The sequence below is a fragment of the Poecilia mexicana genome, unplaced genomic scaffold, assembly GCF_051168715.1.
Source record: "Poecilia mexicana isolate PSO_F unplaced genomic scaffold, ASM5116871v1 scaffold_8, whole genome shotgun sequence".
In the NCBI taxonomy this organism is placed as follows: Eukaryota; Metazoa; Chordata; class Actinopteri; order Cyprinodontiformes; family Poeciliidae; genus Poecilia; species Poecilia mexicana.
In genome coordinates this window covers 19,387,228-19,415,090 of record NW_028263377.1, presented here as the reverse complement: position 1 = coordinate 19,415,090, position 27,863 = coordinate 19,387,228, and the positions used below count along the sequence as shown (strand labels likewise).

At 40.5% G+C, this 27,863-nt stretch overlaps 2 protein-coding genes across 5 annotated transcripts; one reads left to right on the top strand and one right to left on the bottom strand.

Moving 5' to 3' along the window:
* Positions 1 to 730: 730 nt before the first annotated feature.
* dock6 (dedicator of cytokinesis 6) lies at positions 731 to 27,863 on the bottom strand. Of its 2 annotated transcripts, XM_088007637.1 has the most exons (49): positions 27,297 to 27,862; positions 25,478 to 25,565; positions 23,961 to 24,142; positions 23,677 to 23,745; positions 23,477 to 23,603; positions 22,880 to 23,092; positions 22,446 to 22,531; positions 22,223 to 22,289; positions 21,818 to 21,967; positions 20,841 to 20,921; positions 20,478 to 20,634; positions 20,233 to 20,363; positions 18,897 to 18,990; positions 18,636 to 18,798; positions 16,154 to 16,271; positions 15,729 to 15,799; positions 15,519 to 15,657; positions 15,304 to 15,405; positions 15,109 to 15,195; positions 14,296 to 14,527; positions 13,121 to 13,285; positions 12,843 to 13,012; positions 12,318 to 12,419; positions 11,528 to 11,623; positions 11,242 to 11,382; positions 10,168 to 10,281; positions 9,896 to 10,066; positions 9,612 to 9,751; positions 9,258 to 9,427; positions 9,008 to 9,159; positions 8,644 to 8,826; positions 7,920 to 8,046; positions 7,744 to 7,828; positions 7,533 to 7,629; positions 7,299 to 7,433; positions 6,968 to 7,120; positions 6,688 to 6,846; positions 6,475 to 6,575; positions 6,200 to 6,392; positions 5,292 to 5,435; positions 5,019 to 5,150; positions 4,914 to 4,928; positions 4,443 to 4,568; positions 4,271 to 4,360; positions 3,950 to 4,186; positions 3,718 to 3,861; positions 3,457 to 3,563; positions 3,186 to 3,359; positions 731 to 2,016 (listed from the first exon to the last, which is right to left on the bottom strand). In XM_088007637.1, exons 1-49 carry the CDS (start codon positions 27,344 to 27,346, stop codon positions 1,974 to 1,976), a joined length of 6,273 nt encoding a protein of 2,090 aa, XP_087863763.1. In that variant the 5' UTR covers positions 27,347 to 27,862; the 3' UTR covers positions 731 to 1,973. The 2 variants fall into 2 exon arrangements, with proteins under 2 accessions (XP_087863763.1, XP_087863761.1); XM_088007635.1 differs by having other exon boundaries at positions 12,843 to 13,285; positions 27,297 to 27,863.
* Positions 17,022 to 18,426, top strand: angptl8 (angiopoietin like 8). Of its 3 annotated transcripts, none has more exons than XM_088007639.1 (4): positions 17,022 to 17,464; positions 17,733 to 17,882; positions 18,003 to 18,109; positions 18,206 to 18,426. In XM_088007639.1, exons 1-4 carry the CDS (start codon positions 17,159 to 17,161, stop codon positions 18,252 to 18,254), a joined length of 612 nt encoding a protein of 203 aa, XP_087863765.1. In that variant the 5' UTR covers positions 17,022 to 17,158; the 3' UTR covers positions 18,255 to 18,426. The 3 variants fall into 3 exon arrangements, with proteins under 3 accessions (XP_087863765.1, XP_087863766.1, XP_087863764.1); XM_088007640.1 differs by having other exon boundaries at positions 18,003 to 18,113; XM_088007638.1 differs by having other exon boundaries at positions 18,003 to 18,426.

Genomic DNA, 27,863 nt, shown 5'->3' with positions numbered 1-27,863 from the left:
ATGTTTGAGATTTAAAGCTTTTTTCATAAAAGCTGAAGGTAACACTTACTCCAATCCATATGCCTGGAAAATACACAATACTGCTCTAAAATTGATTTAAAACAAAAATAAACATTGAGGGTAGAAATAACAGTTTACAGAATTACATGCCACACACACAACTATTAAAACTATTGCATGCAACAATAAATAAATAAATAAAATAAACTAAAATAAGCCCACATTTTGACTCACATTAGTGCCATGTATGGCTAACCCAGAGACTGTAGGGGAAACTTTTCAGAACAAGTCCAAAAAAGTGGAAACAAGCAAAATGCAAAGCAGCTCTCTTCATACCACATTATATATATATATTTTTTTAAATTACACTTTGTACAATTACATTATTAAGGCTGTTTTAAAGTGGTAGAAGTCTCCGTCATTATTGTCATTGTTGGTGTAATGTTCGGCGTTTATCCCACTATTTTTTTCTTTCTCTCTCCATATCCTGTGCCATAGCCTGTCCTGTTTGCCACCAGAACCAGAAAAACATAAAAATACTTTCTCTCCTTTTGCAGTGTCTCTCTGACACTGCATAGGAACCCGACCCACCACACTGTTTCTGAGCTGGTAGGTCAGAACACATTGTAAAATGTTGTATTCACTGGTAAATATTTAATCCATCAAAAATATTTATGAGCCACAAATTGTTCAACCCACCTCCCCAACCCCAAAATGAAATGCTAAATGGTTTGAAGAAAGAAATATTTAATAGAATACAGACTAAATAAATACAAAACTACCCGGTAAAAAAAGCAGTTGTAAATAACAGCGCAACTTGTTTGGTTATTACAGTTTATGTGCCACAGGTTGTTTACAATAGTGCAATTTTAAAGATACAGTAGAAATAAATGACTACAAAATAATAACAATAAAAAAAACATATTTAACAAGTAATGATGAATGCATAAGAGCACAGAGTGCTTTCTAACAGCAGATCCCAAAGTCTAAAGGGGGCTTGCCCACACAGGTAAAGCTTATTCAGTTATCACACTGCAGGCTGACAGGAGATGCAACAGTCTGAACATATTTGTGTAGATAAAGGAGATGATTCAGCTAGAGGCAGAGCTTCTGTGATAAAACATCGGACAGAGGAATTCACAGTTAAAAAGAAAAAAAAAATCACCTTTGGACTTTTTTTTTTTTTTACTACAAGAAGTGAGACCTGAGCTTGCATGGAATGAGCCCAGCAGGTCTCTATATTAAATTCTTAGAGAGAGATGAGCTGATATAAGAGACGACTTGAGGACGAAGGAATGTAAATCATTTGGTCCACTTACAACAAAAGAAAACTCACAGTGAGGTGACTTTTTTTTTTGTTTAAAACTTTGGCAGTGACTACTACCAGAGCTGGTTTAGAATAACCTAACAAATAAAAAAAAAAAAAAGAAAAGGCCTGACAAAAAACAGGCCACCGACAGTCTTTCTAAAGCAAAACCGATAAACCTTAAAGCAACTCAGAAACATAATGTTTGGTAAAACCACTAGAGCCAGATCAGCTCAGACAGATTACTTTGGGTTTGGGAGATTACTTTAGACAGCTTTCTTTTAAACGCAGGCCTCTTAAAGAACCTCACACCAAATGACAATGTTTACTAAGCAGATAACCTTCAAGTATAAACAGATGAGATTTTTTCCTACAGTGGTGTGAGCCTGTAGTGATGGTGGAGGGGGAGGATGGTTCAGAAGGGAAAAAGAGGTGACATCCATCAGTGTGTGGATGGTAGCAGTAGTGGTGTTGCACTGGGAGAAAAGGGCTAAGGAATGAGCATATGGATGGGGATAAAATAACGACCAAGATGAGGAATGATTGTGTGTGTGTGTGTGTGTGTGTGTGATGGTGACAGTTGGCACGCAATAATAGGACAGATGGGAGGGGATGGTGCTAGTTTCTACAACTTGTTGCTTTGAGTTGCTGTCCAGTTTTCAGCGCCTCAACAGTCAATTTTGCGAAAACTCGATCTGCCATAGGAGTTCCTGAAACACAGACAACGAAGAAGAGAGCGACACTGAAATTAGGCTAAAACAGGCAAACCTTTATTTAACAGTCTTCAAATAATTTTGGTCTCATTTAAACAATTTAAACGAATATAATGCTGTACAAATGTTTTCAACTGCCTACTTTTATTTTTATTTCACATCCAATGTAATTGACTCAGTTTGGGCTTAAATTTATCCTTTTCTCTTTTTTCTTTTTATCTTTGCGCCACCTTCATAAGAATCTATGAATTCTTGCAAAAAAATATTTACACCTCTTGAATGCTTCACGTACAACCACCAGTTTCAATTTTGTTTAACTTCTATAAAAATACTCTTTGCAAAGCTAGAACAGCATTTTTTCATAATTAACAGAAGAGAATAAATATAACAAATTAATTTGATTCTTTTATCAATTAAATCATTGGCATCTTCCCAAATGTAATTACTGAGGTAGCATTGGAGATAAATGTAGAGCTTGATTTGCATTTGGAGTGTTTTGGTTTAGTTGAGCTTTTTGAGTTAAAAAAAAAAGTATTAGATCCTTCTAATCTTTTAATTTGAACATTGGATACAATCCTAACCAAATTATTAAAAAATCCTCTCCTTAGTAAACAGGTGCAAACCACAAGCCTTTAAAATTGCTGTAATTAAACTTTATTTTAAAAAAACAACCTTCTCTCAGTCAGGATGATTTCAATTACAGATCTGTATCTAATCCTTCTTATCTAAAATTCTTGAGAAAATGATGCTTGAGAAATTAAGTGTGCAAAGATCTGTTTCAGGAGTTTCGGTCCGGTCTCAGAGGACTGAAATAACTCCCGAGAAAGTTACAAATTACATTCTCTTGACCTCGGATAATGAACTTGTATCAACTCTGGTTTTGATAGATCTCAGTGCTGCTTTTGACACAGTTGACCACAATATTCTCTTAGAAATATATTTTTTTACTTCACAACATTGCTTCCGTTGCTTTGGATTTGTCTAACACATAAAATCCTAATATTATACATTAACGTTTGTGAATGTAGCACAAAATAATGTGGAAAAAGTCAAAGCCACTATCATTGTGATGAAATTTGGTTTCATGTTGCTCCACTGTTACAGTTTGAGAAGCAGCATGAGCTCATTCTGTGAACCCCCGCGCATCTGTTAACCTCTCAAATTACCGTTGTGTTTGCACAGTCTGCACGGGCAGGGGTCTGTACAGCTGGGGGATTTTGCGGGTGATGAGAGGACCCAGAGCTTCTTTTAGTTTGTGGTAGTTCCTCTCCAGCTCTCGGTGGTACTCTCTCTGGTCTGGCCCAATCAGGCTCTTATTCTTCCTCAGAGCGTCCTCACACCTGCATCACAAATAGCAGAGGAGAGGCCGACGGCCGGGTTTTACTTTTCTCGGTTACACAGCGGTCTGGAAGTCGGAGGTGTGGAGCGTGTCGTCACCTCTTGGTGAAGTCTTTAAAGCAAAGCCGCAGTTTGTTGTGATGGCGAAACAGCTTTGGGTCCTCTGGAATGTCGGAGAGAAAGACCTGCGCCACCTCAAGGGGACCCTGTGAGGGGGAGAAACCGTTACATATCGGCAGAGGAATGTCTAAAGACTGAACCAGACTTTAGGCCAGATTTAAAGCAGCTTAATACTTCAGAGGAGGTTGGCTTTTTCAACATGATACAGTTAGAAATCTTTTTTTTTTTAAGTCAGGGCACCTGGTTGACAGTGGTTCCCACACACCCCTGCAGCACCATTTGAAGCATCTTAGGGTCCGCCGGGTCTTGATTCGTGGCAAAGGCGAGCTCCTGCGTCTTCTTCTGCATGTCTTCAATCGCCACCTCCATTGGAACAAGGATAATCTGGAGAAACGACAACAAAAAAAAAACCCTAAATAGAAGCAGTCGCTGCAAAATGCCCCACCTGCTCCGTTATGCTGCAGATATCTACCTCCTCCTTGTGGATGACGTTGACGCGTGTCTTTATGTAAGGGAAGGCATGAGACGTCGTCAGGATCGTTTTGCGTTTGTACTGCTCATGCAGGTCGCCGTGTGCCCGGCCGTCCAGAGTGAAGGGAGTGCAGTACATGAAGGTCCGCAGGTTGTAGTTCTTGTCAAAATAGGTGATTCTTTCTTTCAACTCGTATGTGTCAAAGTAAGGCTCGACGTAGGTGATCTGGAGGTAGGCCTGGAAAAGCAAAACTCACAACTAGTTTTTTTTTTTTTCTAAAACATCTATGTTTTTATTCATCAAACGTACATATCAGGCTACCTTGTTGGGATCCAGTTTACTTTTGTCGACCGGACTAGAGTCCTTGATGATTTCAACCACGTCGTCCTCAAACCTTTCTGAGTAGAACTCCTGCACAACGAAGAGTTTCATCTTGAAGTTTCTCGTAAATCTCCAGTGACACTTTTATTAGGATAGTGATAAATCAGCTTGCCTCAAGCCTGTGGGAGATTTCAGCTAATTTGGTGATTGAAGGCTCCTTGTAGACAAACTCCTGCTCATCCAAATCTCCAAAGTGGCAGCCGTAGAAACCAACTCGGAAGTAGGTCCCAAACATTCTCTACAGACTGCAGGCGGGATACAAAAACAAAACAAAAAACAGTAAGATAATTCAATTCATTTAGAAGTGGAGAAGCAAAATAACGAAATGAAACTGAAGAGGCAGCGCCTCGACATTTGAGATGGGGCCATGAAGCACAAAGGAATGCAATCTGAAAGCTGATAAAAGCGGAGTTCAACTAAGTTAAATAATGAAAGTTTTCTCACACTCACCAGTAATGTGGCGTCCACACAAGAGCACAAAAACAAGTTATAAGAAAAAGGAAAAGATTGTGAGTGTAAAAACTTAAAATTATGTGTTTAATGTTTAAATGACTGTATTTAATTACGGAAATGAATGCGTTACCTCCCATCCTGAACTCTAGAAACATTGAAAAGTGAAAAAGAAAACAACATAAGACACAGGGATCAAGTGATCAGATTTTTTTTGGAATCTGAAAGTCAAACTAACTTGGTTGTAGACTTTGTTGAAGGCCTCCTGCAGCTTCCCGTGGACGGTCGCCAGCTTTTTGAAGTCTCTGTTGGCTTCGTGGATGGGCAGCAGAATCTTGTACACTTCGTTTATAGCTTCATACATGGCAGCCTGTGGTTTGAAGATAACGCAACACAGCGTCTACTAATACGGCTTAATCGACTGTGTTTATTTCAATATACAGTGCAGTAACCTTGTGCTGTCTGACCCCATGTTGTCTGTCGTCATGGAGCCAGAGAATGTGAGTCGTACCATGTTAAAAGAGGCAGCTGCTTGCTCCAGGAGGCCCACCAGGCCGGCCTCGCTGAAATACTTCCCAGCACAAATGCCTTCCTCCTCAGGGGACAGAACGTCATCTGAAACTGCCGACTCCTCTAACACGTTGGATGAGATATTCTGTGAGAAAACATAGAAGAGTCACATCAGAAATCCAGCTGCCTTTAGAAGCCACTAGTACATAGAGTTTGTGTTTGATTAAATCTTAAGATAAACGATGACTATTACTTTACATTATCCTTTACAAATCATCCCTACAAAAACAAATGGGACGCTTTTGTGTTACAATCTGTCAGAGATGGGCAAAGAATGAAAGAAACTAAATACACGGCAGTCCTGGAAGAAAACCTGTCAGAAGCTGCTAAAGACTTGAGACACCTTCCAGCAGGACAGAGAAACTTAAACATACAGAAACAGATAGAAGGAAAACCTTAGATATAAACCTATTAAGGTGTTCGAATGGCCCAGTCAAGATCCGGACCGAAGTCCAGTTTAGAATCTGACACAATGCTTAAAAATATATGTTTACAGATGCTTTCCAACAAAAGCAGACAAATCTAAAGGTATGCAAATCTGGGAAGGAATCACACCAACACACTTGCAAGAGCAAATATAGCAGAAGTTGGTTCAACCAAGTATAAACTCAGTGTAAACTAGTCCAAACATTCACCACACTTCAGATTTTGTAGGAAATTTGAAATCCATGATCACTTGTCTTCCACTTCATAATTATGTGAGTTTTGTGTTGGTCTAACACATTAAATCCCAATAAGACACATTACATTTTGTGGTTGTAATACATACAAACACCCAGAGATATGAAAACTTGAACCAGGGTCTGTAAATTATAAAGTGCTTTACTGATTTAAATCGCTTCTGCTCACCTGAAATGTTACACAACCGATGGGCAGGTAGCGGCAGTCCTCCAGCATGTTGAGGTACTCTGCCACCAGTGCTGCGCTGTGAACGAGGCAGTGGGCCGCCTCGGCGTGGTTCCCTCTCTCAGAGTGTTTTCCTGCCATGTTCTGCAGCCACGTGAGGCGCAGGTCAGGCGAGTTCTGGTAGCCTTTGGCGATCCTGAAACAGAAAACAAAGGAAGGATTTTTTTCTTCTGTTTTTTTCTTCACCATTTTAACTCGTTCTTGGTTTTCCCCAATACCTGTACATCAGGTCAATGAGCATTTCAGGATCCTCCTGATGCTCTTTCATTTTCACCGTGTCGGTAAGAATCATGTGCAGGTTGAACACCAGATCCTGAACCTGTAGTTTTGGAAAAAAAAAAAAAAGAAAATTTAAAAACACCCACCAACATTGAACATCACACTCTTTCAGTTTTAAGACTGCTTTAAAAAGAGGGTTAGGTGTAAACTACCTGCTCTGGGAAAGGCGTTTCACGCAGCTCTAGGTCCTCCTCAGCGTACGTCAAAATCGTCTTTAGTGACCGACGAAGATGCTCTTCGTTGAAGTTCTGTGATGTTCCCACCAAAGAGGACAGAGACATGGTGACCTGCATCTTTACTCGCGCAAAGTTCTGATGGAAGACCGGAGAGGAAGAGGCAAGCTGTAAATAACAACATTATATTCTACATGCAATGCATATGTAAACAATGAAAGGCATTTGAGGGAATAAATTAAAACGGTGCTAAACTTACATTTCCGATCTCAAAGTTCTGCCTCATGAGGAGATAAAGAGAGGCGGAGGCCTGGCTCCTGACGGAGCCGACGCTGCTGCTGCAGTGACGGAGGAGACGCAAACAAAGGTCCGCGCAAAGCTCAGTGTCCTCTTCAAACAGCATCTCTGGAAACTGCTCAAAAATACGACTTCAGTTAACTCAATTTACTATTTACACTGAGGTGTCAGCTGAAGCATTGAAAATTATCTAATGCACTTAAAATAACTGATTAAATTTTTAAAAAGCAGGAATGCATCTGCGTTCTGCTTAAGTAGTTTAATTCCTAAAAAGGACGGCGCTGGTTTCTCACCTTGAAAACCAGTGCTCTCTGTGTAGTAAAGCAATGCTGCAGAAAGAGGGCGCTCTGGTTGCCTGCCATGCTGTGGAGAATCACTCTCAGGACTCCACCGAGAACGCTCTCTTTCAGTTCAGAGGCAACCACAGTCTGAAGGAGGACAGAGACACGACACGCTGAAACTTAAAAAAACAAAACAAAAGGCAGCTAAATGTGACAAAAAAAAAAAAAGAAAACGCTTAGTGTTACCTTTACTATGATTTCCAGTGTGTCCAGTACTATGAGGGACACCTCAGTAGCTAAGTTTCCATCCACCACAGACTCCTGCTCCATCTCAGCTTTACTCCTGTAAGTTTATTCAGCGTTCATCAGTGTGTCACATAGAAAAGCATCACTCAATACCAGTTCCAAGGCCTGGCCTCTCTTTATCTCCTCATGAGGCAGAACTTAATTAACCTACTTGTCAACTCTGTCTGTATTTTGTCTCCAGTGGGTGACATTCTTTTTCCACCTGACATTTTCCTGGCTGCCATAAGGACTTCTTTCTGTTACAGTAACAAAAAAAAAAGAGGTGAATATGTGAGATTTTAACAGCTGTAGACAAATCATGAACCGTCATGTTCTGACGCTCCTCACCTCTGCAGCGGCGGACCATCTCTTGGCGAGCCCCTATAGTTCCCAGTATGGCTTCCTCCAGTCGGGCTTTCATGTCCTGAGACTTTTTAAATGTCAGGCTGTTTATTCTTTCCAGGGCTTTCCTCCCCTGCAAAAAAAATTAGTCAGAAAATGTCAGCAGCACATTAAAAAGACATTACACAAATTTGAAAAAAAAAAAAAAAAAAAAGTAAGTTAAGCCTAATAAAAATGACACATTTACAATTTTTTTTTTTTTTTTGGATAAATTAGCATCACGATTATGCTAATACACACTCAAAAACACACCACGTTATAGTCTCACACACCAATCTGAATGTGTCAACAAGAAAAAACAGTTTCTGAATTTTGATTCCAAACTTTCTGGCTATCATAAGGAAGTTGAAGTTGCTCCTCTAAGTTCTGCTCTAATATTGGTTTTCAAGCTGTGAGAGGAAATGTTTAGCTAGGAATCTTACCATGTACAGTTTTAAAAAATAAGAAGGAAGCTATATGCCATGTTTTTAATTCTGCAATAAATAAGACAGCCCAATGCATAAACACTAGCATCTTATCCAAAAGTATTTAAATTGGATTTCGGCATTTATGACAGCGAGGGTTCAGATAACTGGTGCAGAAATATATTAGATTTCCATTTTCGTGTGTTAAATGAATAGTAATGAAATGCTCACACACAGCAGTAGGTTATCTATCCTCCTTACTTTACCTTGTATTCAAAACAGGACACACACAGATGAAGCAGATCCAACAAGCGGTTGATCTGCAGGACAGATAAGTCCGACACCCAGCGCTCCAGGAGAGAAGCGTCCGCGTTCTTCAGCACCCACAGGAAGCACACCAGCAGAGTCCGGCTGCACTCGGCAGACAGGGAGCTGGTCTGGCGTCCGGCCTGGTGGAGAACGGACAAAAAACAGAAACTAAAGAGCAAACCTCGGGATCCGCTTCAGAAAAGACGAAAAAGGACAAAAAATAGAGCGTGAAGGAGCCGACTTCCTACGCAGCGGCCGACCTGCGACCCGTCAGTCTGTAGGGCCCAGGAGAGCAGGCTGACCCTTGCCATTGTCACTTACCACAGAGGGGAGAGCAAATGGGTTGGCTTTGGCATGCGGTAAAGGGGAGCCAGCGATCGCCATGGCAACAGACTGGCTGATAATGTTGCCACTGTCTGGGTCAGTGTCTTCAAAGTAGGCAGAGGTATGGCGAGCGCGAGAAGGCGAGGAGTCTGAAAGACGAAAAGGACTCTCAGGTATGTCGTGTTTCAGAAATGAAAGATTTTTTTTCTTTTTCCTTTTAAAATGGCACATGAAACATTCCACTGACCACAGAAATCGTGGAGCTGATGCAGCGACTCCATGACGATGGGCAGCAGGGGCAAGTAGAGCTGAGCAACATGCGCCCTAACCTGAGGGTCCTGGTAACGAGGGTCCGCATCGTGGCTGCACAGCAGAGAGTGAACGGCGCTGATGGCCTTTTTATGAAGGAAGAAAACCCTGCAGGCGACAAGAGTTGATGAACCACCTCTGTCTCAGTCCTCACTGACAGTGGCGCCACTGGGACTGAATAAAAATACAAATCTCAACAAAAGCACAAGGTCGTAATGTGACAAATGCGAACATGTTCAAGAGGATGAATACTTTTTCAAGGTGTTTTATGTAGAAAATATGAAGAACCTACCCTTCGCCATCAGGATCAAGAATGAGAGCGAGTTCAGTGAGCAGCAGGCCAGACAGGAAGTGCTGCTGGCGGAAAGGGACCGACAGCTCAAACATGGTGGCCACACTCTGGTCTTGCACCATGCTTGAAAATGCTGAGCTCTGCCAAGCAAAACAGACATTAATAAGATAATATAAACTCTGTGAATGCAATTCTGTAAATGGAAAAACAGAAACTTTTAAAACTGAGATTCATAAACGTAAAAGTACAAAAAAAGATCCACACTTTGGAGCCAACTTGAGTACCTGTGAAGTAGTGGATGAGGTAGAAGGGGAGGGGGACGCTGGAGGGCTCAGAGTTGAGCAGGGCAAGTTGAGGATGACATAATGCTCATGGCTGCAGACGATACGCATAAAGTCCATCCTTAAGGCATTCAGAGAGCTGGGATTCTGTGTCGTGTGGAGCTTGTTAGCGATCTGTTGAGCACACAGATTCACTGAGCGCAAGAAGTTGAAAAGCGAGAGCAGAACTGGGTCTTCTGAAGCTACGGGGAAATGATGAGGAGATCAATAGAAACCTGTTTGTAGTAGGAGCGAATGAGGTTGAAGACAAATCCCCGGTCCATCAGAGACAGGAGATCGTTAAGGAAGAAGGCCAGACTGTTGTTCAGCCTCTCCACAACCTCCACATCCTGAGAGGGTTTGGAGGGATTTCACAGGGAGAGGGAGGATCAATAACAAGAAGGGAGTTTTCAGGTACATTTCAATAAATGTGAGCTTCAACAAAAAGTTCATTTGTTTCCGTAATTCAATTGAAAAGCTGGAAGTAATCATTTAGATGAAAAATGGAGTGAGACATTTGATGCTTATGGCTTATAGCAACAAAAAATCCAAAATTCCTTTTCTCAGAAAATGTAAACATGTTATATAGGATAAAAATTATTTTATTATAGAATTTTAAGCCTACTGTACAGTTTATACACTGTGTGGTTGGGCCTGAATTAATGCAACAGGAAGGTGTGGCGTCATCGCCATCGGCTTCAGGTGGGATCTTACTTTTGACTGTGCTGAGGAAGATGATGGAAGCATAAAATGTTGTAAAATGTTCTGTCAGAAGAATGTACTGCCCATAGACTTTATATAAAACAAAACCAAAAGCTCCCAAAACCCTTCCTGACTGTGGAATGGTGACTTCTCACTGGACCTCAAGCAACTAGAATTATGTGCCTGTCTCCTCTTCCTTCAGACTCAGGCACCTTCATTTCAGTATTAAATGATATATGTACTTTGATTTGAAAAGATGAGTTCTACATGTCAGTAGAGTCGCCTTCGTGTTATCTGTGGTTCAGAAGTGGCTTAACATAAGTCAAGTTGCAGTTTTAGCCCCAGTTCTGGATATGCCCGTGTGTGTTGGCTCATCCCTCACTGATCTCCCTCTTTTAAAATGATTTGATTCACAATCTTTTTAAACCCGTAGCAATTCCTCCTGCTTTTCCATATTCTTTTTCCACGTCTTCCTTCCACTCAACCTTCCATTAATATTCCGGAATTCAGGTCTTCCCCCCACCTAGAATTCTCCCCACGCATTTCAACTTAGTGTTATTAAAAACCCAGACAGCGGATCGTCATGTCTTTTTGTTGCACACATTTACCTTGTGATGTCTGCTTGCAATGTCTGCACTGATGGCACACACGAGTGCTGCAACGTCGTCAACGAAGCGGTCCGGGTAGCGCTGTCGCCTGGGAGAATCCAGTTTAGAGGTCAGGAATAAGTGATGAGCCATGCTCTTGGTCTGAGGAAAGGAAAGGAAATAAACTCTTAAACAAAAACAGCTTTTTCCTGATTTAAAAGTTGCGATTTGACCGTATTTGCTTTGGATGCACGAGAATTATATGAACCATATAAAATTCACTGAATATTCACAGAAAGACACTGACCATCAATTGGAAGAAGAACCAAGCCTGCTGCAGCGTTGCTTCCCTCACTGCGCTGGTACTGACCACCCACTGCAGCGCCAGCTCCTCGTGGAGCAGCTAGACGTGAACCAACACAGCAGGTTTTAGCTCGCAGGAGGAAACAATGAGATGTCGCTTTCACTTTTTTTGTCAGATATGAATATTTTGCAAATGGAACTACATCCAAAATACAAATAACAAGAAGAAAAAAAACAAACAATATGCGCTGTAAAAATCGCAAATTTGAAAAATACAAAAAATGTGGGTATGCATTAGGGAAGCATGTGAATGTTTTTTGTTTTACTTTTGTTTTACCTTCTTCGTAATCGGTCTGGTGGGAACAGTTAACAAGGCCACACTGTCCAGAAAGGCAGACATGCGATTGGAGCTGTGGTCGCTCGCCTGACATGAGGTGATGGTGAGGTGAACACAGACATGAGGACAGCGACGTGAAAATGGGTGAATAAGAACAGGTGGGTGAAGGGAGTTCTTTTTACGAACTCTGATGAGGCTGAAAGGAACTCTAGCGAGATCCAGGGTGAGCTTCTGTCAATTAGGCGCTTGTTAGGGCAGCGGGGAGAAAATGTGTTGGAAATGATCGAGGAAATGTAGTTTTAAAAAAAAAAAAAGAAGCAGGATGAGATTTGCAGAGAATGAGTCCATGCAGAGACCAAAGCAACCTCTGAGAAATTGGATAAGAAAAAAAAACAAAAAACAAGGAGCTGATCGGGGGCTGTGAGCGATGAAGTTGGAGGAAGGAAGGATTTGGCACCTGCTTGAGCTCACAGCTGGAGTTGGGGTTCCGGCGTAGCACAGATCTGGAGCCCCCAGGAGCATAAGCAGAGTTTACCCAGGAGTGGGAGCGGTCAATGCCCTGCCGTAAGCACCCGAAGAAACACACACACACACAAACACACACAAAGTGGCAAGAGGCAAGGACACAGTGAGCAAAGGGAGGCTAATTATCACACAGGATTTTATTTCAGGTTGAAAATCAGGAAGAGACAAAAATTAAGCTCAAAGGGGGAATTAAAGGGGAAAAGCAGGGAGGGAAGAAAAACTGGAGGAGCCAACAGAAACAGAAGACAAGAGTAAGAAGCACAATTGTAATGACTAAGCAGTGATTAATTACTGGAACAGTTCTCAGTCGACTTGAGTTTAATGAATCTGCTGTGAAGAGTCAAGACACTATAATTAAATCAACATAAAATTACGAAAAATGTGAAAAACCAGCACAGTGGTTCTATTAAAACGTAAAATAAAGACTCTCAGCACAATATGGAGAATATTAACTCACCTTGCTTCCTATGATCCTTTGGACTTCCTCATCCGGGGAAATCGGCGTGCTGGCCAGGTCGGGGTTGGAGTTGCTGATGCTCTTTGAACGGGACAGATGCAGGCTGCTCGGGCGGCCCGTCGCCCTGGACAAGGTAGCATACTGCATCGGCATCTCATAGGGATGGGCGCCTGCTTTCCAGGAGGAAAAATAAACGCACAAAGAAATGAAACGTACAAAAATGGCTGAAAGGGCTTTTGCAAAGTCGCGTAAACAGTCAGTTCCGACTGGTCGCTCACCTGCTGGAGGCATGACAGGTTCAGCGGTGGGCAGGCGGAAAACGTAGTGGACGTAGGACGCCAGCAGGTTGTTGCGACCGTGCTGGTCTTGGTTTCCCTCCAGGTTTTTGTGGATCTGGTTAACCATCAGCGCCATGGCTTCAAAAGCAGCCCGGCCGAGATTCACTACAGGTCAAAAAAAAAAAGAAAAAAAAAGCTATTTAAAACACAGATATAAATGACAAGAATCAAGACTTTTCTACTGAAATAACTGTTATTCTTTTTAGAGAAAGATATGTTCTTTTTTGACTTTTGAGCCACATAACTCTGAAATACAAGACATTCAGTCATTAAAGGTTCTTAAACTCAATAGATAAACCAGTGCTTTGTTTAAACATAATATAAAACAAATAATAATAATACTAACAAATTGATTTTAAAGTGGAAATTGAACAGTCTCTCCACCAAATTTGCTTCCATTTTCCATTTGTGTTATAATGCTGTGTATTTTTAATCTTCCAGCACAAGTTTTGTTTTGTTTTTCATCCATAAGAAATCGTTGAACCCTTGATGAATCAGACTGTTCCCTTTTGCTCTGCTTTGAGAGAGGGCCGACTTGCCCAACAGGTCATGTCTGCACGTGTGCAGTTAACAGTCACTCCACTGTTCTCCCCTTTGTTGCTATAGTATATTTAGAAACTTTTCAAACTAAAAAAAATATCAGTGTCGGCCAAAACTGGACTTGGCGAGTCAGGCTTTTTATAGATCAGTGATCAGTCAGAAAACTAGGTTTGATAGGTTTATTCAGCATAGCTTAATAATGCTACATAAATGAGAAGCTGGCTAACAGAGGAATGACTTGGTGTTTATTTGTTACTTGACAGACAAATCTATGGTGTTTTTAAGTGAGAGTTTGTCTTGCAGTTGTGGTGAGTGTAGTGACTGGACAGGTAAAAGAAGAAAAAAACTGTTTAAAGTTTAAAGAAAAACTTTTAAAATCTTCAAACAATAAAAATGCTATTGACCAACACCAACTAAAAACACTACAGAGCACAGAACAATGGATCTAGGAGGCAAGCAGATCTAAATGAGACATGGGAATTTATAAAAAAACATAATCCACAAGTTTAACAAATATCACATCAGCTCTCCTGGATTAGAACTAATAAAATAAAAAAATTAAAAAAAACACTCACCAATTTGACCTGCAATGACTGGCGGGTACACGATTAGCTGAATGAGCTTGTTGAGCAGCTGATGCAAAAATCTGACACAGGTATCCAGCTGAGACCCTTTCAGCGCTGAGATGCTGGCCTTCAGCTCCCCTTCCATGTTTGCTTCGGTAATAATCACATCCTTCAGTCGGAACGGGAAGGAGTACTCCTCGAGGACATACACCAGAGTAAAGAACTTATCCAGGTGTGCGTCCTGAAAGGTAGAGCCAATCAAACACAGATTTATGTTTTAGAGCAAACACAGAAATCCAGCAGACATTTAAGGCAATATTTTGTCTTTTTAAATCCATATAAGAATCAAATTACAGGCGTTTGCAGTCCTAAGCACAAATGTAAAAGTACCTGAGGAATTTTTAATTGTTTTGGATTATCTGATTAATAATTGGATGACTAAAGAGGCTTTGATATTTTTTAATTATTATTATTATTATTACCAAATTTGAACCTGGAGATGCTAAAATTAGGTCAGTAGCAGGTCTGGATAGAACATATTTACAGAAAAAGTTTATTATTTCTTTATCTTAAGTGCAAAATGCACTTATTTTTTCTAGCTTTGGCTTAATTACTGCTCTGACTGTGTTGTTCTTTCAGCAAATGGCATTTTTTTGAGTCTGTATACTTCAGTTATGATCAATCGATCACTAAGTTGACAATTATTTCAATATTCGATTCATGGTGATCAATCGTTCCAGCTCTACATTAAAGATTTCATGAATCTGAGAGAAAAGCAAACTGGTAAGCTCAACCCTCAGCTAAAGAAGCATTTTTATGTACCTGAGTGTGAACCGAGGAGGTTGCTGTCACCTCGACATTGAAAACTCCTTTGTGATTATCCACCCACTTCATGCCTGGAAGCTGAACCTGCCACACATTGAAATTCGACTCATTTAACAGCGCGCCGTGACGTCACAAAGGAATTGCTGTTGGCAGACAAACTGATATCCACGCAGTCTCGTGTACATCACTCACATCGGGGGTGAGCACCGAGTAGCTGGGTGGAGGCTTCTCCACAGACACAGGAAGGCTGAAGGAGCCGGTGCGCAGACGGCCGTGCTGCATCAAAGGTATCCACTGCGGGCGGAAAGACATGTGATCTCTCCCAAACGGCGAGAAGTACAAAAAGAGCTGCCAAACAAGTTAACATGTGGGTGAAAGTGTTAAACCTGAGCCAAGAGCACACTCACAGTGTAGCCCACGGGGGTCTCCAGAGGAGTGTTCTGCTTGGGCTGGCAGCTGATGTGGTAGAAGGTGAACAGCAGATGATGGTTGTCTGTCAGATTGGCAGGAATCTTCATCTTCATCTCCTCATAGAACTCAGGGGACCTTATGAGCAAAGAGTTAACGTTCAAGAGAGCTGAACAGAGAGAGAGGGCAAAAGAGTAAAAGAGCCTTACTTGTTATGGTAGATGATGGGAGTGTATGCCTCTTTCATGAACTCGGCACAACTTGACTTTCCGAAGATGACCTGGTCAAAAAGGCCCAGCGTAAAGGTCATTTTCAACCACTAACACGGAGCACTTGTTTTAAATAACCAGGCTCTATTGTTGCCTGCAGGTTTATAGAAGAAGCTGTTTAATCTGCTGCACTTGCATCAAAGATTCGCTTAAAAGAACAAGCAAGCAAACCTAGAATAAACTCTAAATTATAATTCAATGTTCTTGTTGCCAACAAATTAGACATCCAACTAAAAACTAGTTTTAAGCGGATATCTCAGCCTTGAGCAAGTTTTTCGAATATATATATATATATATTTTATTTATTTTATTTTATTTTATTTTTTAGGATACGACAGTCATGCTCGTCTTTGAACGGGACTGACCGGTAAAGCTTGGCTGGGGTCTTCTCCTGCCATGAACTGAACTTTCACAGCAATATTCCTGACGGAGCCCTGACGGCTGCTGAAGTTCAGACTTTGCGGGTACACATAGAGCAGGTTCCTGAGACGTGAGGAACAAGCAGAGGGAGAACAATGTGATACAAAAAGACAAATCTGTGAAGGTAAAAGTGAAATAAAGTTCCTCGCTTTTGTTATGTTGTCATTAAGAAAAGCATATAGAGCGTCTTTTTTTTTTATACATTTTGTCATGTTACATCATAAACTTTGGGGTTGTCATATTGGGATTTTGTGACTAAAATTCTAATAAAATACATTAAAGATTGTGATTTCAATGTGACATCAAGTACGAATATATCTACAAGGCATTCTACAACCTACAAATTCTTTACAAAATTCAAAAAGTATGATCCTCTTAAAAAGCGAGAGTCCTGTGCGTACGTGAGAGACGTTTGACCCATCACCGTATTCTCACTCGTGTCACCAACTTCTGTCCAAGTTAAACACACACACAAAGGTTACTGCTGTTCATATTTTGAAACATCTGATGTAAATTGCGCTAGAAGAAAGATCACCACAGTATAAAAGTAAAAACACCACACACTGTGGCACAAACGCTACAAATGTTTGGTTTTGTAGCTTCAAGCACGTCTCTTCTATACATCACATGCATGTTGCAATAGTGAATGACCTAAATGACAAAATTAGACACTCCGTGGTTAAGCTTTAAGGGAAGGTCACCGAGACCAAGGTCGTGACACTAAACTTGGGATCGAACCACGAACGAGCTAATGTTTCACCACAGTGCTGCGTGTCCAGGTCCTATAAAAGGCGCAGCAGCAGGCCTGGAAAATTCAGCTGTAGACGATAAAATTCTGGATGAAAGGGAGATACATGTCCTCCTCTTACAGTTCTCATCTTTTAACTTGCATGTAAACATTTTTGGAGCAAGTGGGTTTAAGAAAAAGAAAACAGAAAGCCCTTCTGAAAATGATCTGGAGCCTGTGTCTCGTGTGTTTAGTCGGGGGTTTCGGAGCGGTCCTCGCCAGCCCCATCAGGAAGACGGGCAGCACGGAGGGCAAGGCTGCGCCTCAGGAGGAAGTCAACGTGCTCATGTTTGGAGTCATACAGCTGAGCGAGTCGCTCAACTACGTCTTTGAAACCACCGAGGCAAAGATAGAGAGAATCAGCAAGGCTCTTAAGAGGCATGAAGAAACCCTCCAACGGCTCGGGCAGCAGACTGAACAGGCTGCAGAAGTGGAGCAACAGATAAAAGAAGTCGTCCAGCTGCTGCAGGTAGGACCAGGGAAAAACGCAAACACTGGATTCCATGTGTGAAGCTGAATAGTCGCATGATTGCAGTTCAGATTATGTAGATATAGAATACAGAAGCTAGGGAAGACTAAGAGAGTTAGACAGTTAAAGCAAAGTTCAACAATGTAAAGCACCTATTTCATTCAGTGACTTATAGAAAGATTAAGTTTAGACTCTTAGTAAGGTGGATGTAGTTTATATAGAACCTGCTGTTAGAGAGACTAATAAGGCCAAATCCTTATTTTCGCAGGAACAGATGACAAAACAACAGGCTCAGACCCACATCACAAAAGACTGGCTGAACAGCATAGAGAAGGACGAGGAGGACCTGAAGGCAAAAGTAAAACAGCTGGAGATGTACATCAACAACACTGCACCACACAGCCTCAAGGAGCTGCAGGTACACCTGAAAACTCAACTCATTCACTGTCAAACTGGAAATCACATTTTATTTTTGTCACATTTAAACATCTGGGTTGCTTTTTTTTGTGTTTTTGTTTTTGTTTTTTTGTTTCTTTAGAATAAAGCAGAGGTGCATCTCCAAATCTTGAAAGGTTTACAGACCTGGAACAAGATTCAGAAAAAGGATATTGAGACTCAGGATGAGCAGCTTTCCAAACTGCAAAGGCTGGTAATTTGCTGTTTCGACACATTTCATATTGAGAACTTATTCTGTCTGTTTATTTCAATTAAAAATGTTGTTTGTTTCTGTGTTTCTTTCAGAGCGAAGCTATGCCATAGCTCATTCAAGACTCATCAGTTCACTGAATAAGAAAAGATCCATCAACTCCTAGTCGTTACTGCACTCCTTCATACCTATATATAAATATTAGTTCATGTTAACACTTTTTTAATAGAAATTAAGTTAAAAAATTAAGTTAAATTATTATACACATTTCTTTGTTATTTGTAAATAAATATTAAATATTTGAAGAAAAAAAAAACTTGGTTCTTTTTGTGCAAATTTTTCTAAGTTTTGAATCTTTTTGCTTTAAAAAAAAAGAGAAAAAAATCCAAAAAAGAAAAAAGTCAAATCAATCAATAATCACACAGGAAGAAGCATGCATGCAATGAGTGGCTGAACTTGTGCTTGTTCAATACAAGAGGTCAAGCCACCGCTCGCACGTGTATGCCTTTAATAGTAAACGCCCACCTGTACGTTGTGTGCGGCGTATACACATTACGAGCAGGGAACTCCAGCACCTCTTTGGTGGGCCGGACACGCAGGTCCGGATAAGGTTTCACATGAAGGAGTTCTGGTGAGAGGCAGTAATGTGGCGAGTCCGGTGCTGGAGAGATGTCGATTTTTAACTGAGCTGAGGGGCACACGAAGCGCGACAAGACATCAAATTAATAATAATAATAATAAAAACTCTCTTAAATCTTTTCATGCAAACTGGCACATCAGAGTTACCAGTGACAGGCCTCAGCCGTCGCAGAACAGAAGATGGCCGGCGCATGTCTGCCAAAAACTTGTACAGGTCCTCATCGCTCAGTCTATCCCCCTCCTTCGTAAGCACACACAGAGGAAAAATAGGAGAAAAAAAGGGATATAATCAGGTTTTAAATTCAGAAAATAACTAGATTATCCTCTCAAAAGTCCAAAAAAGTATTTAAAGCTGCCTCTTCATCTTATAGAAGCAACATTTTTTTTTCTTTTTACTGCCGCAACATGTTATCTAGCCCTCAATATTGCTAATGCAGCACACTGACAGAGGAGGGAAGAAAGAGGGGGAGGACAACAAGTTAATAAATATCAGCAGTGAGTTCTAGCTCTGTTATGTCAGGAAACCAAGACGGATACATGAGACTGGAGATGGAAGAGCTTCTTCATTTCACTCTAGCAGCACAATGATGCTGCATCTTTCACAAGAAAAAAAGACAGTAAAAAAATGGTTTCTTCATCCAGTTTCTTCATAAATACAATTTCAATTTGAATATGGAAAAATTAACGTTACAGCCAGATTATTTTTAAGCACAATATTTTTAACAGGAAAAAAGTTAAAAGTCAAGTATTAAATCCATGACGTATCATAGTTCAAGGTGAACTATGATACATAGTTCAGTTTTTGTTTGTTGAGCAAACAAAAACTGGTGACCCATCACAGCATAGATTACACAAATGTTAATCCAATATTTTATAAAAATCAATCAAATCATTTTATTGGCAAGTTATGGTTTTAGGATCTTTCAAAATTATCACACAAAAAACTGAAAAATCTAGAGAATCTTTCTTGTTTCATGATCCCGTACTTTTAATGAGCCAAACTAGACAAAACGGGAGAACAAATAGAGACAGACCAGAAGAACAGAGAAAAACAAAAACACAAGATTTTCGTAAGATTATCAAGACTCGAGTTCAAGCTAATCTTTTAATTCCACCAACATGTTCCTTCTTCAATGCTTTGGTTTGGCCCTGTTAAGAGTCCTGACTTGATTCTGATAATGAATCTGTGGAGCAAGATAAAGATTAGGGTTATGTCAAGGAGGCCTTCCCTCCTTAAAAACGGTGAGTTAGCAGTTATAAGGCGTATTCAATAGCTGTAATGATAATTTTCTCAATTAAAATGGAACTTTCTTTTACTTTGCTTTGCTACGTTTTGAGGGATTTCCGTCTTGGCTGAATGGGAATAATAATTAATTTAAATCTGCCAGGGGTGTGAATACTTTTGGGCTCATCTGTAGTGTATTTAAATGTCAGCCTGGATGTTTTTACCAGCCCCAGATAACACTGTTGCATTGAGTCTGACCTGTTTAAAGAAGTTGGTGACGGTGAGCGTTGCTGGGCGGAAAGTGGCAAAGTTACACATCTCCTCCCCAACACTCATCCTCTCAAACCCCTTCTTCTTTCTCTCATTCCAGGTCCCGTGGCTCTTTCGTTCTGCCAAATGAGATTTACAAAACACGTAAATACCTGAAAGTATTTGTAGAATGGTAAACGTTGTGCACATGCAGGAATTAGAGGTGGAACTGTGGATGGAGAGGCACTTGGTACCAGAGTCAGAGTCTGGGTCAGACCGATCGAGACCGCCAACGCTGCTGACGATGTTGACGAGGTGAATGGCTGTCCAGGCGAAAGGCATGCGGAAACGTCCGAGACGAGAGCACGCCTGCTCTGCCTGCAGGCGGAGCTTCTCCAGCTTCTCCTTGTGCTGCGGAGGAGCAACAGGAGGTCAAAACGAGCTCAAAGGACACTGAACTGCCAAGACCTTTCTGCAACAGCCAAAGATTTAGCAAACTAAATATGACAGCGGGCACTGCAAAATCAACCAGACGGAATTGAGTAATATTTGTGGCTCAACTTTCATAACGTCCAATGCAGAACATTGCAACAGCGACACACTTTGACTCCCGTTACCTTTGAGGAGTCTGACTCTTTCATGACCATGTAGGGTTCACAGCATTCGCCAATGTCTCCCTGCTGAAGAACTTTTTCAAGCTGAAACAAATTTTATATGCAGGATTGTTAACAAAAGAACGGTTATTTTTCACATACAGCCACCCGAAAAATTAGGACACCTCTCTAAAAATTTGTTATTTGGATATTTACACACGTCAGTGATTTACTGCATTTATACAACAAAAAATGACTTTGCTCTGCTAATTAAACAACTGATATGAAAAACGTAGCGTCTAGGAAAAAAGTTAGCATGACATTATCTCTAATAGCCAGTGCGCAGCTCTTTAGTTGAAAGAACTTCAGTGAGATGATTCTTGTTGCCAAGTACTAGTCTGTGACGTTGATCTGAGGGAAGTTTCACCTGATCTCAACATTTTTGACCTTTAGGTTGGTCATTCTACTTCATGTCTTGGTTTTCAGCCACTACTTGGTGAATTTCCTGGTATGTTTTGGGTCACTGTCATGTTGCAGGACTAACTTCTGCTTCTGCATGTCGTCCATTTGCTTCTTTAAGCATCATCAAGTCCTTTGAAAAACTCGTAGTGGATTTTATGACAATGAGCTGACCCAGCTGTGCTGCAGCAAAGCATCCTTAATACATGACACTCATATCATGCCTCACAGTGGATATGAGGTATAACATATTTGGCTCACACCAAATCCGTCGTGTGTTCTGGTTGTCTAAAAAATTTAATTTTAGACTCACCTGTTTAAAGAACATTATTCCTAAAGTGCTGGTCTTTAATCTCAAAAATGGGAATAAATAAATGTCAATTCACCAGAATTCACTCAATTAGTTCAAGATTACATTTTACAGAAACATTAACAGGCTAATTGACTGGAAATATTTTGGGTGGTTAAAAATCATTACTAAATATGTGCAAAAAAAATACATGGAGTGCTCTAATTATGACATTTTAATGAACTTTCTGTACCTTAATGACCAAGAAGATATCAGGAGAAGGGTATGTGATGGAGAAAATGGCCGAACGAGCCAGCGTGGATATAACTACGTGAGGCGTGTGAGGTTTCAGCAGTCCTTTCATCTGATCCGAGTTAAGGTCGAAGTAAAAATTCTCTGAGATCTGTCGGGGGGGAAAGATAAATGGGGAATGGGGAAGGAGGAGGCATGGAAAGATGATAATGGAAATCTGCGTCAGAGGAATTTAATTGAGTTTTGTCCAAGTGATCTTAACGAAATAAAACACGCTTAAACCTTTTAGACGGAAGGGAAACTCAATTAGTCAAACATGAGCTCAGAATTACTAAGTGGCCTTACTCAGCTTTATTGACTGTGGAAACACTCACAAAAAAAAAAAAACAAAAAAAAAAACATTTACCTTTTTCTTTTCCTTAACGTCATAAAGAGCAAGTGATCCAAATATTGGCTCGATTTCAATCTCAAATCTGAAAAACGAAAAAAAAAAAAAAAAATAATAATATATATATATATATATAATATGCACTTACTGTCACATAAAAATCACACTAAGGAAGTTTTGATCTAATATGGCCACTAATGGAAAGAACGAGGTCATAAACATGAGGCGTTATGTTTCTTACTTTAGTGACAAACACTTGACCATAATCCTCTGGCCGCAGTGTTCTTTGGGCACCTCAGGTAGAGGACATCTCTCCACTGCTTCATCCTGCCACACAGAGAAGAAAAAAAATCCACAGACCGAGATAACATTTAAACAGACGTTGTGGTAATGTCATGGCAGACAAACGGCGATCTGTACGCAGACATAAAGAGACATGGATCGAGAGAGAAAAAGAAAAAAACAATCAAATATTGAGGAAAGAAAAGGCCAACTAGCTTATATTTATCATCTCAAATTGCACATTTTGTACATCAAATAAAAGCATTAATTTTATCTGAGTTGAACCCATCCCAAAAAGATAAACCTTGTACTTGATAAAGCACTATACGATATGTGTAGGTGATTAATACGTGGTTTTTTTAGTTAAACGTTCACAGCTATTTTCACACAAACCTCATCAGGGGGAGGGTAGAGGCCCAGCAGGTCGCTGTGGCGCTCCTGAGAGCGTGCCTCCGTGTTGTTCCGATCCATATCCTCTGCAGCTGTCCGCTCCAGCACGGACGGGAGCAACGCATCCGGGGAGGAGTTCTTCAGGTCAAAGATGCTGGAGGCCCAGCTGCCTCGGGGGGTCTCGTCGAGGCTAACCGACCTCCGCTTCGAGTCATCCTGAGGAACACGCAGGCAGGAGGGGACATTAGTTCCCCCTTCCCTCACCAGAACAGCTGCGCAGTAACGCTAAAGACTCCACTTGCTGGGTCACCCAAATATTTGAATTCCTAAGAAGCATGAGTAATTGATAAGGGAACAGTTAGAGCCACTTATCCATTATGGATGCGGAGTTGTAAACAACTTACATTGCCCTCAGCCATTTATAATGGCAGACTATCATGTTAATCTCCTCATCCGGGGGATGAGATGATGTGAGCTTAAGAGCAACTAAAGCTTCCTTTTAAACTCCCAGCCACGCTTAACCTCGCTTATGACCCTAAAACTGACTGAAATCGCATCTGAGTGTTTAAAACAGTAAATGCTTCCAACACGACCAATTACCTGGTCGTCCTGGCGATCGTGCGCAGCAGCCTCGTCCAGTTCAAAGGTCTGTTTGACCAGCCCTCGCTGCCTCTCTCTCTGTCGCTCAGAGTTTTGAGGGGTGTAAGTGGTGCTGTAGTGTTGAAATCTGGAGGAGAAAATCAAAACGTTGAAACGGTGATAGCGCGCCCGTGACGGCAGTCGACGAAACTGACACTTACTTTCTATGAATGACAAGCCAGTCATCTGTGTAGACAGCCAGGGCATCTCTCACTCTGGGATCTAGTGAGCTACATAGAAAAACACTTGAATAATTGAGCAGTGCATGCCTTTATTATTTATGTTCACATAGTGTCAAAGAGAAAGGCTTTGTTCTTCTCTCTAGTAAATCCGTCTCTCATTACAGTGAACTCGATGCTGCTGCTTGTGCACTAATGTATAGATCACAAGAGGATTTGTAGATAACATAATGAGCTGTGAAGCCGAAGCAGCCCCTCTGACTTACTCCTCCTCCTCCTCAGGCAGAGGCGGCTCCAGTGTAGTGCACTCTTTGTCCAGCGGGAGGAGCTCCAGGTCATCCTGGGGAAACTCCATCAGCTGTCTGAGGGGGCCGGCCTCAACCCCTGGAGCGTGACTGCTCACATATTCTTCAAAGTCCACCGGTTCAACCACCTCCGTCAGGGGCAACTGTCAGAGAACATCAGGCCATGGTTACTTAACCATCGCTAAGACATCGCCATCAAGACAAAACAAAACAATAATTGTCATTTGGCTGTCTTGTCTTGTTAGGGGAGAGATTTAGAACATTTCTGACAAAGCTTAAAATGTACATAAGTTAGTAATACACTAAAAAAAAAAACAAGGAAAATCATTCCTATACACTTTTAGAGCCATCACAAAAAATCTCAATTGGTTAACTATTATAATCCATTCTTCAATAATCTTTATGAATGCATGTTTAACAGCTATTTTTCCTGCTGATGTTCTGTGTGTGAGGAGAAGCCTGTGGCTGCATTGTGCAGGCGATGCGTGTGTAGAGCCTACGTCAGCAGAGACTGACTCCGGTCATTGGCCGACTTCGTTCAAGCTGGAGTTTTGAAAAAACAAATACGTCGCAGTGAAAAAAAGATTTCCGCCTTATAGAGTTCTTCCTTTTATGCTTTTTTTTTTGTCAAAAATCTCTCAGATTAAGCTAATTTTAAAATAAGACAATCTGAGTAAATACAGTAATGTCCTTTTCAAATGTTGATTTATATCATTAGGATTAACAAAATGTAATCAAGACAGTTTTATCCTTTAATAAATAAAATATCATTCAAAAACAGGATTGTTTAGTTACTCTGAATATCTTTATACAACATTAGAATGTCTTTGATGTTCGAAAAGACTTAAGAGTGACTTCAAATCAAAGCAGATCAAATCTTTAAAAGGACAAATACTTTGTAATAAACGTTTTTAATAATCTAAGGCGTATGGGAGTACTTCAATGATCAAAAATGACAAAAAAAAAGGAAAGTTTGGACTCTCTACAAGGACTATTTGCATACGGTAGCAGCACAAGATCGACGTGTGAGCGTATGAATGAGCTGACAAAGAAACAAAGTCATCAAAAGGTTTCTTCAGCTCCTGGGTGCAATATAAGTTGGACACATTGTCTGTCTGATACATTTTCCCCTGAATAAATGTTCGGGGATAATTTTAGACCAGAAACGGAAAACATTTTAATTGATTGACGCCTTGTTTTCATGTGGAAATGTGTAGGTTCTGTCTGTGTTAACAGAATTTAATTGTCTAGGCAATTAAATAAGTTAAATGAATCTTAATGGCTTTTTAACCAATCCTACATTACGGTAATTATCTCTGAGCCGCTCTCATAAAGATTTCAAAAGTTAAAGAAGCAATACTTTTCACCACATCCTTCCTTACGCATCTGCAGAAATCTAAAGGATCCTCAAGATTCAAAAGATAATTCCCAAAACAAACTTCCCACAGACCCAATCTTTACTTTACAGGCTGACTTACAGGGTGATGAGCTCCTCCTCGTTTCTTAGACAGCTGAGGTGAGCCATAGTCTCTGGTCACTTGCTTTCTGACCTCTGCTGCAATTGTCCTGCAAAAAAAAAAAAAAACAACAACAAAAAAAACACCTTGTTTTTTAGGAAGAAAGAAAAAGAATATGACATCTGGGTTCAGTTAATGTTAGGGAGGTACAACAAGGTTTTAAAAAGTTGAGGTTTCAAAATTGGCAAGTTCAACTATCAACTGATTGTTCTCTTTACAGAGAAGAACAGCAAAAAATGTAGAACATTCTGCACATTAAGTGCCTCGAATATTCCACATTGTTACTCTATACTTCTGCTAACGTCAATGTTTCAAAGTCAAAATACCTATTGCCTTTGTCTATTATGGTACTATGAAAATCTCATGCTGTTGTCTCATGGCCCTGTCTGATCTAGAGGCAAAAATAATTTAACTTTTACTAGGAATAAATATTTGTATTTGTTCATATTTGTCCTGAATTACAATGTCAACATGTGCATGCTTGACAGGACATTTTCCATCACTTGCCTTATCTAAACTCACTTTTTTAGAGAAGTAACACCTTCGTCTGTTCCTCTATAGTTAAGCATAAAGGTTTCAGAGACATCATCTATAAACTATTTGTAATTGAAGGACAGCAGCTGTTGCAGATAATGACTCAAACCTCACAGAGCAGCAACGGGTTGGATCCCGGGAACGGGCGGAGGGCCAGATCTCCGTTTCTGACTGTTAAGAACTCACAGCAAACGGCTTAAAGACAAAGCGGGAGAAAACCCCAATCCTCTCAGGGACAACAAACAGCTGCTGCTTTTGATGTGCAAACTGTCTGCTTCTCACATATAAAAGCTAAACAAAACAAAACAAAAAATCCTCCCTTAACACCAGGATCTCAACTTTTCCTTTTTTAAGTGTAACACTTTTTATTTCATACTTATTAAGCAGCTCTGGGTCATTTTTAAAACATGGACAATTGACAAATCCATTTAAAAACAGGAAAAAGGAAAGCTAAGGGCTGCAGAGGCAGAGCCAGAACGGGCTTCCCACCCTTTCCTGCATCCGGGACAAAACAATAGTGTTGGACCTACTACAGCAGACACAATCCGAAGAATGCAATGGTAAAAGTTTTATAATTCACGGTCTGATGCAGCTCAAAGTAGCTACTTTACATTTGACGTTACTGAACTTAATTATAAGAATCCATGTTCTTGTTTGTTTTCTGATATGTGGAGGAACTATCTGGTGTATGTACTTAGACAATGCAAATACTTGTGAATCCAGGTCAAATACAAGCATAAGGTTAAAGTACATAATCAGAGAGTCTAATATAAGTTATTAGCACACAAAAATGAGTTGTCATTTACATGGCTGTGAAGCTTTTTTTTCCTCCTGGAATCTGATCAGTCAATAAGTGTAGTGAGAAACGGTAGATTTGTACTTAACACGGCACTTTGCTCTGTTTTACAACATTATAATGCTCCCAATTTGACACACAGCAGCAGCAGAGGAGCTCTTTAAGCACAGTAACTGCTTCACCGAAGTGGCTCTTGACAACACTGCTACCGTGCTACAATAACGCCTGTCAAACAGGTTGTTAACGCCTGTAAAGTTAACTGGAGCGCCAACCACTCCAGTTAAATTTATTATTATTATTATTATTGAATTAGCGAAGTTACGTGTTTAAGCTAAGTTGATAATATTATGTGATACAAATCTGTCCTAGCATGGTTGCTATGTGTGCGCTCGGTCCAGCAGGTCACACTATTCACTGTCGCTGTTAAACAATAACTTGTTTCAGTCTCACCGGTTGATTTTATGAGCAAACGCCCTCCTTTCGCACGCTGAAGATGTCATTTCTTGCCCTCCATGTAAAGAAAGTCTTCGAAAGTCAAAGTGAAAGTGTTCTCCTCCCGTGGCGAATTGGGTTTGTCCCGTCCTGTGTTGGGATGTGGACCTCTTCCTTCTCCACACCAGGACCAGACAAGGAGCCCTCCTTGTTCCTCCTAGTGGCCGGGAGCCGAGGCGGCTGTAAGCACCAAGCTGACTTACAACACCAATACCACATCCGGTTATCCTTCAAAATAAAATACCACTCTTGTTTATGAACGCTGACAACTTGAATAGACACCTAAGCACTGCAGTATACACCTTATCTGATATATTATCTTATGACTTAAGTTATTTAAATAATTTAATTTAAAAAGTACACCTCATGTATAAATCAGATGCAAATGGATTGTTATTTTTCCAACATTTATTTCTGATCATTTTGGTGATGAAATTAAAACCCAAAACTCGGCATATAAGAAAAGTGAAAATATTACATAAGTCAAATTAAAAAAAAATATGTTAATAAAAAAACCATGGCCTG

What these genes read in the sequence shown, in the direction of transcription:
- angptl8 (XM_088007638.1), top strand. Translation starts at nt 17,159, where the DNA reads ATGATCTGGAGCCTGTGTCTCGTGTGTTTAGTCGGGGGTTTCGGAGCG. An exon ending in AAGTCGTCCAGCTGCTGCAG is followed by an intron (nt 17,465 to 17,732) that starts GTAGGACCAGGG and finishes TTATTTTCGCAG; the next exon opens with GAACAGATGACAAAACAACA. An exon ending in ACAGCCTCAAGGAGCTGCAG is followed by an intron (nt 17,883 to 18,002) that starts GTACACCTGAAA and finishes TTGTTTCTTTAG; the next exon opens with AATAAAGCAGAGGTGCATCT.
- dock6 (XM_088007635.1), bottom strand. Translation starts at nt 27,346, where the DNA reads ATGACATCTTCAGCGTGCGAAAGGAGGGCGTTTGCTCATAAAATCAAC. An exon ending in CTCATTGACCTGATGTACAG is followed by an intron (nt 6,393 to 6,474) that starts GTATTGGGGAAA and finishes TTTCTGTTTCAG; the next exon opens with GATCGCCAAAGGCTACCAGA. An exon ending in AAATCTCCCACAGGCTTGAG is followed by an intron (nt 4,361 to 4,442) that starts GCAAGCTGATTT and finishes TTCGTTGTGCAG; the next exon opens with GAGTTCTACTCAGAAAGGTT.